Source organism: Chionomys nivalis, chromosome 9 (genome assembly GCF_950005125.1).
Source record: "Chionomys nivalis chromosome 9, mChiNiv1.1, whole genome shotgun sequence".
Taxonomy (NCBI): domain Eukaryota; kingdom Metazoa; phylum Chordata; class Mammalia; order Rodentia; family Cricetidae; genus Chionomys; species Chionomys nivalis.
Window position 1 is genome coordinate 47,668,225 of NC_080094.1, and position 18,317 is coordinate 47,686,541.

General features: G+C 46.8%; 2 protein-coding genes across 2 annotated transcripts in view; one reads left to right on the plus strand and one right to left on the minus strand.

The window, feature by feature from the left end:
* The first annotated feature begins 45 nt into the window (after positions 1-45).
* Positions 46-6,789, plus strand: Ciao1 (cytosolic iron-sulfur assembly component 1). Its single transcript, XM_057780262.1, has 7 exons — positions 46-347; positions 655-803; positions 1,072-1,183; positions 1,284-1,372; positions 1,545-1,746; positions 2,680-2,767; positions 4,835-6,789. Exons 1-7 carry the CDS (start codon positions 209-211, stop codon positions 5,073-5,075), a joined length of 1,020 nt encoding a protein of 339 aa, XP_057636245.1. The 5' UTR covers positions 46-208; the 3' UTR covers positions 5,076-6,789.
* A 177-nt stretch (positions 6,790-6,966) lies between these two features.
* Snrnp200 (small nuclear ribonucleoprotein U5 subunit 200) overlaps positions 6,967-18,317 on the minus strand; it is a 31,749-nt gene continuing 20,398 nt past the window's right edge. Inside the window, exons 24-45 of the mRNA XM_057780261.1 lie at positions 18,219-18,302; positions 17,683-17,789; positions 17,289-17,407; positions 16,868-17,022; positions 16,591-16,780; positions 16,248-16,421; positions 15,052-15,212; positions 14,494-14,721; positions 14,010-14,201; positions 13,742-13,920; positions 13,433-13,584; positions 12,560-12,668; positions 11,614-11,722; positions 11,026-11,215; positions 10,771-10,935; positions 10,474-10,595; positions 10,088-10,231; positions 9,816-9,992; positions 9,368-9,528; positions 9,206-9,287; positions 8,028-8,120; positions 6,967-7,928 (exon numbers count right to left, since the gene is read on the minus strand). Coding sequence (XP_057636244.1) covers positions 7,785-7,928; positions 8,028-8,120; positions 9,206-9,287; positions 9,368-9,528; positions 9,816-9,992; positions 10,088-10,231; positions 10,474-10,595; positions 10,771-10,935; positions 11,026-11,215; positions 11,614-11,722; positions 12,560-12,668; positions 13,433-13,584; positions 13,742-13,920; positions 14,010-14,201; positions 14,494-14,721; positions 15,052-15,212; positions 16,248-16,421; positions 16,591-16,780; positions 16,868-17,022; positions 17,289-17,407; positions 17,683-17,789; positions 18,219-18,302 — 3,237 coding nt within the window. The 3' untranslated portion in view covers positions 6,967-7,784. The remainder of the gene's footprint in view (positions 7,929-8,027; positions 8,121-9,205; positions 9,288-9,367; positions 9,529-9,815; positions 9,993-10,087; positions 10,232-10,473; positions 10,596-10,770; positions 10,936-11,025; positions 11,216-11,613; positions 11,723-12,559; positions 12,669-13,432; positions 13,585-13,741; positions 13,921-14,009; positions 14,202-14,493; positions 14,722-15,051; positions 15,213-16,247; positions 16,422-16,590; positions 16,781-16,867; positions 17,023-17,288; positions 17,408-17,682; positions 17,790-18,218; positions 18,303-18,317) is intronic.

An 18,317-nucleotide genomic window follows, 5' to 3' on the forward strand; every position in this document is an offset into this window, starting at 1 on the left:
CAGTCCCGTGAGGCTTCCTGTTGTGGAGGGGGCAAGGAAGTGACTACAAGTCCCAGAAGGCCGTGCGACCTCAGCAGCGGGTGCTTCAGTTCCCAGGGCGACACATCTGGCAGGAACTGGGGCCCTGGCGGCCTCGGGGGTCCCACAGTGGCCACCGCGTTCTGCACATTGCTTTCGGTGTCCTCCTTCTTACCCTGAGGCCTCCGTCATGAAGGATTCGCTGGTGCTGCGGAGCCGCGTCCAGGCACACCCGGACTCCCGCTGCTGGTTTCTGGCCTGGAACCCCACGGGGACCCTGCTGGCCTCGTGCGGCGGCGACCGTAAAATCCGCATCTGGGGCACCGAGGGTAAGGCCTGGTTTGGCTTTGTGACCCTGGTGCCGAGGGAGACGTTATTCTGAAAAGGGTTTGTCGGGGGAAGGAGTGTGCAAACGTCAACAGTTAGTCTGGGGGATTGTTGCGGCAACTGGGGTATTTGCTGAGGAAGAAAAATGAGAAAAGTAGTCTGAAACTCAGTTTGATGCTTTTAAGGAAGTAGTCGCTTGCATCGCTGTAACGGTGCATGAGTTTGTCCCCTCAACAGAGCTTCACCTTCAGTACCAGTTACCGAAATGGTTGATGGTGCTCCAGAGCCTAGCCTGTTCTCTGCCTGTAGGTGACAGCTGGGTTTGCAAGTCTGTCCTTTCTGAAGGCCACCAGCGCACTGTTCGGAAAGTGGCATGGTCCCCCTGTGGAAACTACCTGGCCTCTGCCAGCTTTGATGCTGTCACTTGTATTTGGAAGAAGAACCAGGATGACTTTGAGGTAACCAGGCTGGATGTTTGCACACCAAGACTGGGTCACCCTGGACCGTTTGAGTACAGCCTTTACTTAATGCTTATACTGTCGAAATGGTAGCTGGGTATGGGAGTTCATGACACTAATCCCAGCATTTGGGACACTGAAGCAAGAGGATTCCCAAAATTCCAAGGTCATCCTGGGCTGTCTCAACAACAAAATTGTGATCTTGGATGTTTTACTAGAGCCTAAGACCTTTAGCTGCCGTTAATTCACAATCTTTTTCCCTTTGCAGTGTGTAACCACTCTTGAGGGTCACGAAAATGAGGTCAAGTCAGTGGCTTGGGCACCGTCTGGCAACCTCTTGGCTACCTGCAGCAGAGATAAGAGTGTGTGGGTCTGGGAAGGTCAGTCCAGGTGCCTCTGGCTACAGTGGAAAACCCGATCCCTGACTTTCAGCTTTGTTCCGGGCAGGGTCAGCTCTTAGGTTCTTTTTTTCTCCCACAGTTGACGAAGAGGATGAGTATGAGTGTGTCAGTGTCCTCAACTCTCACACACAGGACGTCAAACACGTGGTTTGGCACCCGAGCCAGGAGGTAAGAGTCAGGCGAGGCGGGAAAGGATGTGATGTGGAGGCTGGTGCCCAGCCTGCCGGCACTCGTCAACATCACCCTCACTCTTACAGGGATCTCTGGAACTGCCCTGTCCTAGCAGGGTTTCGTGTTAGAGCCATACAAACAAATGCTGGCTCTCCTTTCTCACTTTCAGCTTTTAGCGTCCGCCAGCTATGACGACACAGTGAAGTTGTACCGGGAAGAAGGAGATGACTGGGTCTGCTGTGCCACCCTTGAAGGTCATGAGTCCACTGTATGGAGCTTGGCCTTCGACCCCAGTGGCCAGCGGCTGGCATCTTGCAGTGATGACCGTACTGTGCGCATTTGGCGCCAATATCTACCAGGCAATGAACAAGGTGAGGGTCCAGGAGTCAAAGGAGACTCCTTTCCTTAGAGTTTTATAGTCTGCCAAGATATAGTCTGCCAGAAATCACAAATTGGATTCAATGCTTTGTAGGAGGTCTCCAGAGAAGCATCAAAAGAACTAGGGATAGCTTTGTGGAACAAAGCCTTCCAACAAGATTTGAAGAGGGCATGTAGAATTTGTAGCAGGGGAATGTAACGTAGGATGCCCAGTTGAGCAGAGCAGTGATGACACAAACCTTTAATCCAACCCTTGGGAGGCAGAAGCAGGGAGATCTCTGTGAGTTCGAAGCCAGCCTGATCTACAGAGTGAGTTCCAGGACCACCACAGATACACAGAGAAACCCTTCTTGAAAAGCAAAAGACTCCCAGTTGAAAGCCTACCAGCAACCCCCCACACCACAAAAAAAAAAAAAAAAAAAAAAAGCTGCCAAGCAGTGGTGATGCACACCTTTAATCCCAGTACTCTGGAGGCAGAAGCTGGGAACCTGAGTTCAAGGCCAACCTAGTCTACATAGTGAGTTCCAGAACAGCCCAGCCAGAGCTACATAGCTCATGAGACCCTGACTCAAAAAAACAAAAACAAAAACCAGAAAGAAAAGAAAACCCAGCAGCATAAGTTGACTGTGAAGAATGGGATTCCTTGAGGCAAGGCAGAGGGTTAGAAAGAGTGAAATTGGTTGGGTTGGCTAGTGGGTGCCCTTAAATGGCAGATTAACTTGTTAGATACAGCTTGCAGTAGAATAGGGGTGCTTCCTTCTCAGAATTCTTGGGTGGCAACAGTGTGTAAGGCAGATAAGGAGGGTTGGAACAAGGACTCATTGATTGGCAGTGGGATGAGGAAAGGCACATTAGGTTCTCCTTTGCAATGGTAGAGGTTATCAGGACACAGAATGCCTTGGGCTTAAGAAAATTGTGTCCCACAGGGGTGGCATGCAGTGGCTCTGACCCCAGCTGGAAGTGTGTCTGCACTTTGTCAGGCTTCCACACCAGGACCATCTATGACGTTGCTTGGTAAGACCTCAATCCCATTCCTCAAGCAGGGATTTTAGAAACGGAATGACCTGTGCTGCTCTGCATTGTTCAGTTAGGCCTACCGTTCTGGTTTATAACTGGCTGGCCTAGGCTTCTAGGAGCAGGAAGATGACTGTACCTAAGACTGTTTCTGGGATAAGATCCCAGGCTTCGAGGGCAGCACCAACCCTTAGGATTTACATGGCATTTGGGCAATCCTGAGATGATGGAATATGTACATTTGTAACTATGAACTGTGTGTGAACTGTGTGGTTTAGTAATTGACTTTTGTTTGTTTTTGTTTTTCAAGACAGGGTTTCTCTGCAGCTTTTGGTTCCTGTCCTGGAACTAGCTTTTGTAGACCAGGCTGGCCTCAAACTTTACAGAGATCCTCCTGCCTCTGCTTCCCGAGTGCTGGGATTAAAAGCATGCACCACCACCGCCCGGCTCAGTAATGGACTCTTACAGAGACTAGAAAAGCTGCTCCATTCTTAGAAGGGTGGAGTTTGGAGGCTCTTGACCTGAGTCTTGGATCTTAGAAATAATTCCAAACCAATGAAAAAATCTGTTACATATCTAAGCTTTATTTATATCAAATGTCTGGGGAATGTCTGTCCCATGAAATTGGACCTGAGTATTTTGACTTCATGGAGAATTAGCTCCTCTCCCCCAAGGCATTAAATTTATGGCATTTTTTTGTGCAGAAGCTAAAATTTACTTTTAGCTAAGGAGATGGGATTTTGTTGTTGTTTTTGGTTTTTCAAAACAGGGTTTCTCTGTGTAATCCTGGCTGTCCTGGAACTCACTCTGTAGACCAGGCTGGCCTATAACTCACAAGATCCTTCTGCCTCTGCCTCCCGAGTGCTGGGATTAAAGGTGTATACCACCACTGCCCAGCTAGGAGTTGGTTTTTTGGAGGGGAGGTACTTAACGGCTTAAAATTAAACTTATTTGCCTCTGTGAGTTTGAGGCCAGCCTGGTCTACAGAATTCCAGGACAGCCAAGCTACACAAAGAAACCCTGTCTTGGAAAAAAAAAAAAACAATCAAAACAACAAAAAATTTAGACTTATTTGGGGCTGGATATATGGCTCAGCAGTTAAGAGAACTGGCTACTCTGCTAGAGGACCTGGATTCAATTCCCAACATCCACATGGCAGCTCACAATGGTCTGTAACTCTAGTTCCAAGGGATCTGACACCCTTTTTGGCTTCAGTGGGCACTAATACAAACATGGTACACAGGCATACATATAGGCAAAACATCTATACATATAAATCTTACAACCATTAAAAAAATGTTAGTCGGGTGATGGCTAACACTTGTAATCCCAGCAGTTGGTAGGTAGAGGCTAGTGAATCTCTTGAGTTCAAGGCCAAGGCCAGCCTGGTTCACAAAGAGAGCTCTTGGACAGCCAGTTACAGAGAAACCTGTCTGGGGGTGGGGTTAGGGGAGATCTCAAACATTCATTGCTAGACAATTGAAACTTTTGTTGTTGGGTATTATTATTATGTATACAGTGTTTTGTCTGTATGCTTGCTGGCCAAAAGAGGGCACCAGATCTCATTACAGTTGGCTGTGAGCCACCATGTGGTTGCTGGGAATTGAACTCAGGACCTCTGGAAGAACAGTCAGTGCTCTTAACCTCTAAGCCATCTCCCCAGCCCCTTGCTGTTTTTTTTTTTTAAACTTACTAAAATGAATAGGCAGTTGAACATTCCAGATTCAAGTTTTATACAGAGATGGGCAATGGGGGGAATCTTCAGTGTTTATTTTAAAGTAAGTTCTCGACTTTAAAAAGGACTAAATTATGGTGAAACTTGTTAATGTCAGTGTTAAGAGGAGGTTAAGGATGCAGTGACATGGGCAACACCTGAGGACTAGGAGGCCTTTTGTTGGTGTGATGGCTTAGGAAAGAAAGCTTTTCTTTCTGTGAGACGCTTAGCTGAGACCTGAGGTTTGGGAAGAAAGTAGGCCCGGGACTGTGGAACACGTCTCCGTCTCCCGATCTGCCAGGTTGGAGAGGCAGGAGTCATCTCCTTTCCCACTGACGGTATGTTCCTCCCAGGTGTCAGCTGACAGGGGCCCTGGCTACAGCTTGTGGAGACGATGCCATCCGAGTGTTTGAGGAGGATCCCGGCTCAGATCCACAGCAGCCCACCTTCTCTCTGACAGCTCATATGCGCCAGGCGCACTCCCAGGATGTCAACTGTGTGGCTTGGAATCCCAAGGAACCAGGGCTCCTGGCCTCTTGTAGTGATGATGGGGAGGTGGCCTTCTGGGAGTATCACCAACCTGCAGGCCTCTGAACTGTAGTGTGACTTGCCAAGACTTTCCTAGTCATCGAGAGGACCTGAAGGATCCTTGATCTACATTTAGCTTTATGCCTTGTTTGGATGTGTAGAAGCCACAGGACCATTCACTGTTTCCCTTCATTGGTGTGAGGGAGCCATGGGACAGAAGTATGTTGTACTACAATTTTTGCTTGATTTAGGGCATGGGGTTACATTTTGGGGTAAATATAGTATTTATAATCATGATGTATGTACACGGAAGAATGTGTCTGAGAGCTTTCTGAAATTGTGAGCTTTATAGAAATAATCCACCTGTGCCACACTTCCTGTTTTGTAAATAAGGTCATTTATCATTTATAATTCCGCTATTTGAAGTAGGTCCCACTTTCCCAATTTCTAGAGAAGTTCTTGCATTTAAGACATTCTAGCTAGTTGTGGCATCTTCCTAGTACTCAATTAGCAAAGACAGAATGATCAGAAGCTCAAGGTTATCTTTGGCTACACAGCAAGTTTGAAGCTAGCCTGGGATATTGAAGCAAAAAGACGTTCAAAGTTTGTTCAGAGTAAAGGAACACCACTGTTCTTCCTTAGAAACCCTCATATGCCTCGAGACATTATGCTGTGGTAGCAACTAAAGCCCCCGAAAGAGAACTGGTTTTCAGTGAGGGGCAGAAAACATTAAGACAATAGCTTGTGGCCCTCTAAAAAAAAAAACAGCAGGCTGGGTGTGGTGGCACATACCTATAATCCACTACTCAAGAGGCAGACCAACCTGATCTACAAAATGACAGCCAGGAAGACAGAGGCCTGTCTCAAAAAAAGAAAAGAAAAAAGTAAAAGACGATTGTGTGTGCTGCCAATCTGGTGTTTTTCAGGCTAAAGCCTTTTAAGGCCTTTTTTGTTTTAGTGAGTTTGTTGCTGTTGTTTAAGACAGGGTTTCTCTGTGTAGTCCTAGCTGTCTTGGAAGTTACTCTGCAGAACAGGCTGGCCTCACAAAAAGATCTGCCTGCTTCTGCCTCCCGAGTGCTGGGATTAAAAGTGTGTATCACCACCACCACCAAGCCTAATAAGCCTTTTAAAGAGTGGTGAGGATTGTCTACAAAGCTGGAGCCTTCACTTAATTTTTGATACTGTACAATTTGACCTTAGATAACTTTTGAGAGACAGCAGAAGCAGTATTCAAAGCAGTAGTGGCTACAGTCATCAGCAGCTACCTGGGAGTCTTAGGACCCTTAAAGGGTCAACACTATAACATGGTAAAGCAGTGGCACCAGTTAAATAGCCATCAGTCTTCACTGTCTTGTTCCCACAATAGGAATGAAGCCAGCTTCTTAGACAAGAAAGATGAAATTGAGTAGTGAACTTTGTGGGTATCTGGAGAGTTGTGGAATTTCATGGGTCAGTCTCCAAGTGAACCATGTACTGATGTAGGTGGTCATTTGGAGAGTATTACATTCAGAGAGTGACTCTAAGATAGGGCAGTGAGTTTAATAGTACAAGATGCATGGGTGCAGCTGTAGACCCTAGATTGCCTTTAGGAAACTTCCACGGTTATGTGAAAACCCTTCTCTTTTCTCTGAAGCTATTAACTCGACCACATTATAGACAGTACAGAAGTGGCTAAAGATCCTAACTGGCTTCCATTAAGTGATTGCAACACTGTATCATGATGCTCTTCCCAGAATTTATTTTTTCCTAAAATATGTTAATGAAGTTATTTTGAAATGGACTGCCTTAATTTTTCATATAATAAGTGTCAATGAGTATAACCTAGATAATAAAAGCTTCCGAGGCTGTGCTCCTAGTTCTCTGAAGGGGGAAGGGGTCTTGAGACCACCATTTGAAAACTGCTGGCCTGAGGGAAAATGAATCCCCTTTCAGCACTGTTCACATTTCTTCAAGACAGAAAGCCAACATTTGAAGCTGTAGGTCTGAGATTGTGGAAAGAGGACATTTTAAGGAGACTAGTCATACTTACCTGGTGTATCTTTTGTTTTGTTTTGATTTTTGAAACAGTTGCCCTGTGTAGCTTTGGCTGTCCTGCAGACCAGGGTAGCCTTAAACTCACAAGAGGTCTGCCAGCCTTTTCCTCCCAAGGGCTGGGATCAAACCTGTGCATCACCATTGCCCAGCCCTACTGGTGCATCTTAACCATCCCTAGGGTTGCCTCCTGCAAGGGAAGAATTTCAGAACATAGATCATGAGAGGCCCTACCTGTTGCCCAAGATGGAATCAGTTCCTATTCCCATGTCACTAAGTTTGCCACTGTTCAGCAAAAAGGAGGCTGAGGTCATTCACACGACCATTGTTTTGTCCCTCGGTAGAGGGCAAGTTTGTCTTCCACATACTCAAAAGGAAGATTTTGTGCTAGCTAAAATGAGGACTTTTCTAGCCAGGACCTTTGGTTGAAGAAAATTTAGTATCACTGTTAAGGACATAGTTTCTCCAAATTATTTATTAGAATGTCTGACTCAAGGAACTATAATAAGAATGCCACCAACTATTGTACAGTTTATGCTTGACATGACATTTGAAAACACTGGACCCAGAGCTTGAACTGCTCAGTCCAAAGTGGGAAAGTAACTGGATGTAGACTGAGAACACCAGCAGCTTGAATGGTCAGACCTCAGGCTGACAGACCTGGTCTCCAAAACCAGTTCCCTCCCGAACTTCCACATTCCTGTTTCCAGGTTTAATGTCCTTATACGTAAGAATACCCCAGACTCAATCTGAATCACTGTCTGTCTCAGCTTCTTTCACATCCACACTGAATTTATACTCCTGGTCACATCCCATGTAAGCATCACTCATGAAGTACAGGGTGTAGTTGTGGCCACCTGTGGCTGGGGCCACAAAGTCTAGCTTCACCTAAAGAGAACAGGAAGAAATTGAGTTAGTGGGGACCAGGGAGTAGGCAATCCGTCTGTCAAACCCCAAGGAATAGATGCGGATTAAATGCACACTGACCTTTGCTTTCTGCTGCAGGGTCAGCCTCTTGATGGAGATGAGGCTGTTGGACTTGGCATCTCCAATCACAACCCACCAGCCCTCTTCACGTTTCTACAGGGATCAAAACCAAGAACTTGAGCATAGAAAACTTGATGGTTACAAGCAACTATGAGACTGATTATGAAATAGAGTGACAGAACTCAAATTAAAGCTCTCCACAATTGCTTCCTGAAACACAACTTGATAAACTTAAGAGCTTTTAAGCAATCTAAAGGTATCCCCTAAGGACTTAGTCTTCAAATAAGTAGATAAACTAATTGTTCAGTTCTACCTCAATTCTATAACCCAAGGCACCTTTTTTATTTAATGCTTGTCACTGAATCTAAAATGCATTTTTAGATATTTAGCCTTGCAGCATAGAAGCTTCAAGTTCTTAAGAAACTTAGATGGCAAGCTAACTGAACAATCTTAATGTGGAGATGAATCAGCAACAAAGAGAATAAAAAGCAAGCCCATGGAGCCTCTTCTGACATCTTGTCTCTGGAGATGCCCTCTCTGTTGGCCACAGTAGAGCCCGTGTGCTTCAGTGGCCAATTTCCTTAGAAATTTGAATAACTTGTCTATAGACACACAAGCATCTAGCATCTGTGCCCAATCTTCAATTATCTCACATAAAGAAGATGAGATTTCCTTTCTATTGATTCAAAAACAAATATGCAGCTGGGCAGTGGCACACGCCTTTAATCCTGGCACTTGGGAGGCAGAGGCAGGTGGATAGATCTCAGTGAGTTTGAGGCCAGCCTGGTCTACAAAGCAAGTTCCAGGACAGCCAGGACTGTTACACAGAGAAACCCTGTCTCAAAAAACAAAGATAAATATGCAACTAGAACCTAAGTGAAATGTAACTGAGGAAAGACAGTAGAAAAGTCCAAGTATCCTGAAGCATGTGTAGAGAGAAATGGATCTTATGAGCCAGAGAGAATAACACTGCCTGATGTATTTAAACAATGATCAGTCATCTAAATTGTTTAAAAACAAAGAAGAAAAATACTTCATAGTTCTGAGATTAATACTCGTCTTGTGAGTTCATTACCCCCAGACTACCCTCCCTGGGTGGGAACTATATCCTATACCTAAGACCCAACCAGTGAACAAGGCCTCAAATGGCCTCCTGACAGCCAGCTGCTAGGACATACCTGTGGGAAGAGAGGTGCAATAACAGGGCCCGTGACTTCCTCCTCTCGCTCCAGCTGCACTAACACCACAACTGGCCCACCACTGGGGAAAGCAGAACAATGTATGAGTACTGTGGTTGTGTGCAGACCCCAGGGCAGGACTCCTGGTGCTTCCTGTCTCACCTGCGGATGCTGTCCTTATCCACCACTTCATAGGACAGTTCAATATTCGGGTAGCGGTTACAGAAGCGGGCCACATCTGCAATCTGGCCGTCAGTCAACTGAAGCAATGCGTTCCGTTCTTCATCCTCCATCTCCATGATGTCAAAAACACTCTCCACTCCCTACAGTGGGTATGCAGAGGTCAGGGGAGCCAAAAACACATACCATAGCAAGTAACACTGGCTCTAAAGAACTGATCATCTTACTTCCCATACTGCCAAGCCATCTAAACACAGCTTTAGAAAGAATGCAGACCACTTCTGGCCCCTCTCACCATCTCGATTCAGATGGAACTCCTTCAAAGGAACCAGGGCCCCCTGCTTATAGGCTATAGCCTCCCACAATCTACCTGCAGATTAGGACTTTTTGTTCTCAGGCTCATCATCCAGCACTCCGGGTCTTAGCTCACCTTATCTGTGCAACGTTTGATATGCTCTGAGGTGAAGTGTGGCAGCTGCTTCAGATAAGAGTCCTTAGACCACATGGCTTGGGTGACCATCTGAGCCAGTTCCATGGCTGCCAGAGCAGGGCTGAGCCACCCATTACTAGAGAGTACATCCACACAGGCCTGAATGAGTCGGATTGCCTGTATGGAAAGGGAGTGTAAGAGCATGTAGGCTGGGAACTCAGTCTTCTAAGGCCCCCAGTGGCCAGTGAACCTCCAAGTCCCACCCATACTACCTTACTAAGGATCTCCTCTGTGTCTGACTGTAGTTCGGCACTTAGTTGCATGCGGGACAGGTGAGCTTGTAGCAGCAGGTTGGTCTTCACATGTGGATCATTGAACTTGGGATTATTCAGCTTGTGGGGGACCTTCTGAGCCAACTAGAATGTGAAAGAAAAAAATTAAAAAGCTAGAGATAAACAGAGGACCCTACCTGAGACATGTTCAGGCCAAATACACCATGTGGCCCAGCTAGACTCTAGAGGGAAGGATGGAGAATTGCAGATAAGTGTGGAGGAAGTATGAGGTTGAGAGAGGTAAGAAATATATGAGGGGATTTGTGACAGGAAGTCATGGGCCAAATTTTTACTCCTGTATGTTCTTCTAAAACCAATGCCCTCACCTGGCGCAGCAAGTTGTCTTCATGATGCCTAATTGGAATGTTCTCATACTCTGCCGCATTGGAAATAATCTCAATAAGTCCTCGGACCTTGGTTTTAGCATTGAGAGACATGCTGAAGAGCTCTGAAAGAAAAAGAGAGAATGAGGAAAGAGCCAATAGTGGGGGAAAAGGAACAGAGTAACCAGAATCAATAGTGTGGGCTGTACTGCTTTCTTGCCATATCACCTCTCTGACAAATACTGGCTACCACATCTCATCCCAACAGTCTCCAGAAGCCCATGCACCACTGGCCCTCACCAATGGTGGTGTAGTTTATGTAATAGTAGGCAGCAATCATGCCGAGGTTCAGAGGGGCCACATCCATCTCATCCTCGATGCTGATGCACTTGGACTGCTCCAGGTCACTAAGGGTCTGCTCCACCAGCTCTGACAAGTGGTCAGACAAATGACGATGGGATATGCCTGTGGGGACGCAACAGGGAAGTCTCAGGATACTGCCTAGCGAGGGCTGGGACACCTGCAAGGGCAGTGTGTGCTCTTCAGCTCACTAACCCTGAAGGTTGTAGTAATTTGGGTTCTGTGTCATCCGGCGATACAGAAAGGTCCAGGTGAGGTAGTCCACAGCATCCTGCTTGTTCTCAATGGTCTTGGTGACAATCTCAGCATTGAAGTGGTCATGCATACAGTGGTCCAGGTGAGACTCTACCGGCAATGGCTCATACAAAAACTTTTTGAAAAAATCCTGTGGATTGGGGAGGGGTAGGTATTAAAAAAGAATCAGTGACAACATGGTAATAAGGGATCAAGGGCAATCCAACAGGGTATTTTCTCTGTATGATATATATAATAGCCAAATAGAAGAAACACTTAGAAAACAGTATCATAGAATGCAAAGCAGGAATGGGACATGCCAAGCCACATAGATAGAGCAGTAAGCAGTGTATGAAGAAAGACATGGAATCACCAACAATAGCAAAAACACGGAACCAAATTCTGTGATTCTGTGTGGCTCTAGCTTATTACAAAAGCAACTGGCAGAAAGGACTGAAAAGTTTATTAAAGACAGTAAAAAAACAAAAACAAAAACAAAAAGACTCAGACTCAAGAATCTGTTCAAAAGCTCAGTTTCCTATAACTGACCTTTTTAGAGCCTTGACACATGATGACACAGCGCCCCTCGTCATCCTGCAGGGGGCGGTTGGCATGGCCCACCATCTGAAGCACATCATAGATGGGGTAGTCCACGTAGCTGGTGGCAGAAGAGAGAAATGAGGAAACATGTCAGGAGGCCTGCCTGCAGTCACGGGGCGGATGATGCAAACAAGGAGGTAAGGTCAGACTGCAGCAAAACCGGCCATGATTCCATGAGCCTGTGTGCTTAGCGATGCATTTCACATGCTTACCCACACATTATTTTAGTTTCTAAGTAAAAGAGTCATGAATGTGTTACCCCATGAACCTGAACCAAAGCCACAAACCTATCTAAGGCTAGAAGCAAAATAACATCCCATTAAAGGACCAAACTTAGAGTCAAGCTTAAGAGCTGTTATGTTTCACAGACTAAAAAGTAATCTAAAACGCAGCCAGACAGGTGTGGTACACACTTTTAATCCCAGCACTCGGGAGGCAGAGGCAGGCAGATCTCTGTAAGTTTGAGGCTAGCCTGGTCTACAAGAGCTAGTTCCAGGACAGGCTCCAAAGCTACAGAGAAACCCTGTCTCAAAAAAACAAAACAAAACAAAAGTAATGTAAAATCAAAGCAAAAACCAGATTCTGGCATTCTAAACTTATAAAACTAATTTTAAAATAATTTGTATTTTGGAAAAATAAAAAAATTATTCAGGTTCTGACAAACACTGACCCTTGGGCTTCTTGTCACAACAAAGGTGTGACCTTGTGGGAAGTCGGTAACAACAAGCCCCTTTCTTCCTGTCTGTAAGGTCCTCTCTCCAAACTGCTGAGACCAAACAATGAACACTGATCTACTGGGAGGGACTCTTCTATGCTTAGTTCCCTGTATTGTATTTGTAGATCTGCACTCGCTTTAGGAGGGAGGTCTGTTAAGGTCCACAGCAACTGTACTCACGCATGGATCTTGCCATTGTAGTACTGAGTATCCATAATGATCACCAGATGAGCAGCAACATTCATGCCCCAGCAGAGACTTCGAGAAGCCACCACCACCTGGATAGCCCCTGAGCGGAGGAAGGGAGAGGAAGACTGAGGGCAGGCCTCCCAGGAACTATTTGCTTCACTGGCAGGCAGCGGCCGACAATGTGCTACATTTCAAAGCTCAGCGTGAGGCCCTAGGAACAAGGTCTGACAGGAACGAAGTGCAGTGAAAGGCAGTACCATGCTATTGGTGCCTTTTGCTCTGAGACTATCCTAGAAGAAACAAAGCAATTCTGGAGAACTCAAACTCAAGGAAAGCAAGACTAGCACTGCCTGGAGGATCAGCCCTTTGATGGTGAAAGCTAACACCAACCCAACCACAGTTAGTTCAACCCATGGCAGCAAAATCAAACTTACTCTGAGCACACCAAACCAGACAGATTCGAAGACTGACCGCCTGGTGGGAGCTCTGTCATACAGTGCCAGGACAGTGAACGATGCATAAAATGCCACAGGCCAACTAACAGCAGCAAGCAAGAGGCAACCAACCAGAAGAGAATCACAAATCCACAGCCATCTCTTAAGTTCTAACCCCACCAGTCTGGTCTCCACACAGAACCCTGAACAGCAGAAAACCAGGTTCTGTAATGGGGCCAGCTGATGTGCCTGCCTGTTTTCTAATCTAGCAGGGAGGGGTATCTCTGTCAACTACATCACAAGTGTCTAGGAGGAATCTAATGAGATAAGACAGCTAGCATTGTGAAAATGAGTACTACTCAACAGAGAAATGCCATCCACACCCTACAGTCTAATACACACACCCGTGAGACTTTGGATGTTTTCTTACCTGAGCTGAAGAGCTGCTCTACCAGGCGCCTCTCCATGGGGCTCAGCCCTTCATGTAGGTAGCCCACCCCATTTAACAGTGTTTCCTTGAGCGTGCTGTCACTTAGCTTCTCCAGGTAAGGGATCAGATCCTTCTCAGTACAGTGCAAGAACCTGGGCAGAACAAGAACAAGCACAGGTCTGAGGCATTTCAGTCTGTGCTGCCCTCAGCCTTAGCCCCAGCCTCACCCAGGACACCCAGAACAGGGACACCTTCACGTAACAGGATTCTCATGCAGCCAGCCACCCCAGAAATTAGAGCACAGCCCACCTCTGTCGCTGGATGTCTGCTGCACAGGTAGTAAGGATGTCTATTGCCGTGAGGCGGGTCTGCTTGCGAGATGGGACAAAAACGATGACAGGCTTCTTGGGTGAGTGCTTGGTGATGGCATGGTACACAGGCTTGGCCATAGACAGCAGGCGAGTCTGTGTATGGCTGATGTTGAAGCCCTGGAAATAAAGGCAGAAGACACTGAGCTCACTAGACCTGAATGACTAGGGATCCCCGAGGCCATGGAAGAAGGTAGACAGGGTCCTACCTGGATATGCAGTTCCAGTGGTACAGGGCGCACATTAGGGTGGAAGTTGAAGGTGGAGGTGGCACTACAGCCCAGCCAGTGAGCCACATCCTTGGCATTGGACAGTGACGAGCTAAGTGCCACAATTCGAATGGGCCGCTCAATCTGGGAGGAGATGTAGCGCATCCGGGAGCAGATCACTTCCAAGACAGGCTGGGAAAAAGGGAAGGAGTCATTCCAGGCTCAGGTTCGCCATCTTCTGCCTGAGCTTCCCTTTGTGAACCAACTATGGACTCTCCGGTCTGTGGCTGCCCTGCCCCAGGAGACAACCTTCACTAAGCAACACTGTTCCTTAAGAGTTCTATCAAAAAAAAAAAACTCAGATCACCCTTTTGGAACAAGGCAGGCAACAGGCAGAAATCTTTGTGGAGACCCTAGTCCCGGGCCCAATATAAGGTCACTGTGTGGGTCCCAGCCCTTCTCTATGCTGTGAAGTCAAACCTACCCCATTCTCGCCCCCAATAAGGTGGACCTCATCCACCACGAAGAGGTTGATGTTCTGGACATTCTTGCGCTGCTTCCACCTCCGGGAAAGGATGTCCCACTTCTCAGGAGTGCTGATGATGATGTTGCCTTTGCCTAGAAGCTTCAGGTCTGTGCTAGTCTCCCCCGTCAGCAGCACCACCTTCTTGTTGAGCCTATCCTGAAACTTCTCATACCAGTCCATGTACACCTGGTGGGCAGGAGTGGGAGGGATAATAACAGTAGGTCGCATGGACATCTCTCACTTAATAGGAGGAAAATGAGATGGGGCACAGGCTGACCTTAAACTTGTGGGTTCAAGTGAAACTCTCACCTCAGCCCCCTAAGCAGCTGGAGTGACAACCATGCACCACCCGCCATACTCTATTCATGATACTGCCCAGTCTATACCAGCTTTTAAGCTAGCAGGGAAGCCTTTCTTTAAGAAATGACATGCAGTTGTCGGATATGAGAAAGCCTTTATCTGGAATCACAGATGGAATGGCTTCTGGAAAATTCAGTCCCACAATATATTACACACCTGCTCTGCCAGAGCCTCCATGGGGGTAATATAGACACAGCGTCCCTCAGAATTCTGCAGCAGCATCCGCAGGATGGCAAACTCTGCACAGATGGTCTTCCCGCTGCCCGTGGGGGCCCCCACAAACACATTATCATCACTGTTGTACACGGTGTTAAAAACTGGAAACCAAAGGTATAGAGTGAACACCAGTGGGGATGAAACAAATCATTCGTCAAGATTATGAATACCATGAGATGCAAAGTCAATCAGCTGCAGTACAAAAAGAAGCCTGGAACACTGGCCCTGCTGGCTGTGTCTCACATAATTTCTCCTGCAAAGCAGGGAAGGAAAAAGTCCAAGATCAGCTTCAGATCTCCTGGAGATTTATGAGGAAAAAAAAACCAACAACAACAACAAGAAATCTGGCATCTTTACCTGTCAATGACCAGAATAAAGCAAACAAACAAACAAAACCAGGACACCTATCTCTGCCTTTCAGCAGTTTCCCGCATTCTTTAGAAATACTCAAATACAGAAGGTAAGGCCAGGCCCTGGGGTCAAAACTACGCTAAAAACCCAAGCTCAACTATTTACCAGTTGGTTTAATTAGGGCTCCTTCCTATGCCTCAGTTCCCTCATCATGAGATGCACAATTAACTGTAGCAGTAAATAGTAACCCTTTCAAAGGATTGGCAGAGGAGGAAACACTGGTCCTGTGCTCAGCCAAGTACTTAGTGCCTGCTCTGTGAACACAGTCATTATTTTTAATGATGAAGTGAGGTCTCATCAACACCACACTCTGGCTCAACACTTGGAGCAGGAGTAAGGACAACACATCACAGAATGACCTTACTCTCCTGATCCTCCTTAGGGAGATATGTAGAGCGGCAAAGCAAATCTAACAGTGAACAAGGACTTTTAGGAAGAAAAACATCTGGCAGGCCACTGAGCTCCAGGCCACTAAGTACCTGGTTCTCTGCCAGCTGCCCAACACACTTATTATGAGGTAACCTTAAAAGGCATGCATGGTCTGGGCGGTGGTGGCGCACACCTTTTATCCCAGCACTTGGGAGGCAGAGGCAGGGGGGATCTCTATGAGACAGAAGCCACTCTGGTCTACAGAGTGAGTTCCAGGACAGCCAGGGAAACCCTGTCAGTGGGCAGGGAAAAAAAGGCATGCATGGAAACCAAATATCTGAGACTCAAACACCTACCTTGAGTCTGGATAGGATTGAAGAAAGGAAATTTATCTTGGTAAAGGCTCTCAAAAGCACTGTTCCTTAGAGCAGACACAGGCAATGGCTGCAGGTCCAACAGTTCAGTTGGAGGTGGGTACTTTTCCGGTAGGATCAGGTGTCGGAAAGAGACAGGCAGCTGGGTCTCACAAGCTGTCAGGGAAGAAATGGGACACTAGGAACAATCTCCAGCAGACCTCCACAGCCCCATTCATCAACACCAGAGACCTGAGGCTGTGTCTGTACCACTCTCTTGATAGAGACAAGAAGTCTACTACCATCCTTGGAAGGTATGTTCCTAGGGGACTCAGAAGACACTCACAGAGCCAGCGGTCAGATACCACTCGGATGAAGTATTGAGGGGGCAGTGGTTCGAAGACTGGGACGAAGAATGTGATGAGGTGCTCGTCCTGGGCATACTTGGCCTTCAGTAGAAAATATTCATGGTGCAGAATCACCTCACTGTCCACATCTTCCACTAGAATCCAAAATGCCTCTGAGGAACCATGGACCTGCCAACCCAAGCACCAGTGAAATAAGAATGGGCAATGAGGGGACTAAGCAACTCCAACTGCAGCCTCTAACCAACAAAGCCTTGCCTTTTCATCCCACTGGAAATCCGGTGTGATAGTCAGTTCTACTTTCAGGGTAGAGCGTGTAATAGGCTGCAGGTGCACCGACAACTCCAACTTGGGGAAGAGATGGACATACTTGTGGATGGTCTTCCCCATCTTTGGCATTCGTATAAGCTCACCTATGAGAAATAAAAGCTGTTGCTGGCCAGCCTAGCAAAGCTACAATCAAGGCCAAAGGGCAACTGTGGGAAAGGAGCAGATTCCACACCAGTGGACAGGCTCCTCACTTTAGTCTCAATGCAGTACTAACGGTTCAAAGTCTAACAGTGAGCTTGTACAACAGCAGGATGCAAGCATAGAGTACCAGTGCCCAGGGTGTAGGACCTGGGGCGTAGGTTGACAGAAAAAGGCCTGGGCTGCAAGACAGGACAAGAACTTCACACACCTATCTCATTATGATTCAAGTCGTACAGCCGCTCAAAGGGGAAGTTTTTCTTCTCGATCTTCTTCACTACTTCCTCAGGAAGCTTACGGAACTGACGAAGAGGACACATGGACTGCCACCTATCCAGAAAAGAGACAAGCTGGTTCACTCTTTCCGTAAGGCTGTGAAAAAACTGCTGTCACCAGTGTCCAGCACTAGAATAACCACACAGACCCTACCATTAAAGGAAAAGGTCTTCTTTGGTCTCCAACCTCCCAGCCCTACATTCTAGAGGGCCAATCCACTTCCCAACTTTCACCCAGGTCTATGCCACATCTCAAGCACCAGAACTGGACATCAAGTGCACTGAGGTCCAAATTCACAATGACCATCCTCTAGCTCACTGAGTCCTTACATGCGTTTGTCGATCATCTTGCAGAGATTCAGGGTCTTATCTGTAAGCTGTGCCCAACCGCGGTTCAGAACAATTTCAAAGATTGCACGCATCAACCGGCCAGCCGACTGAGAAAAGACAAGTGTTCCCATCGTGAAACCTCTGTGGCCTGTCTACCATAGCCTGATGACCTCAAGATCTGATGCGATCACTCATACCAATTCCGAAACAAACAAGTTTTTGTCTCCCACTCTTTCAGGTTAAGACAGAATAATTAATAAAATATTTTGTCATTTTTCACACCACAGCTACAATGGGACCGTTTTTCTTGGACATGCCCAGTGGACCTGTCTCTACAAGCACCTACAGAGCTTCTTAGCACTTTGTAAGGCCTGCCCTTCCCACAAGCTCAAGATCAGCACAGCAAAGTCAAGTGGCAGCAAGCAGCTGGCTTGCTGGAACAGCAACATCAGGCCTCCTTTCTTCAAGGTACACAGCAGAGAAGGCACTGGAATTATTTGGACTCTGCTCATCACTCAGAGCAACTTTGTCCTCACCTGGGTCACGTATACCATGTCAGCCATCAGTGCAAAGCCCTCCAGTTTCAGCTGTGAGATGAAGGCTTGGAGAAGAACATTGATCTGCAAAGAAGCAGA

What these genes read in the sequence shown, in the direction of transcription:
- Ciao1 (XM_057780262.1), top strand. Translation starts at nt 209, where the DNA reads ATGAAGGATTCGCTGGTGCTGCGGAGCCGCGTCCAGGCACACCCGGAC. An exon ending in TTTGGCACCCGAGCCAGGAG is followed by an intron (nt 1,373 to 1,544) that starts GTAAGAGTCAGG and finishes TCTCACTTTCAG; the next exon opens with CTTTTAGCGTCCGCCAGCTA. An exon ending in TCTACCAGGCAATGAACAAG is followed by an intron (nt 1,747 to 2,679) that starts GTGAGGGTCCAG and finishes TGTGTCCCACAG; the next exon opens with GGGTGGCATGCAGTGGCTCT.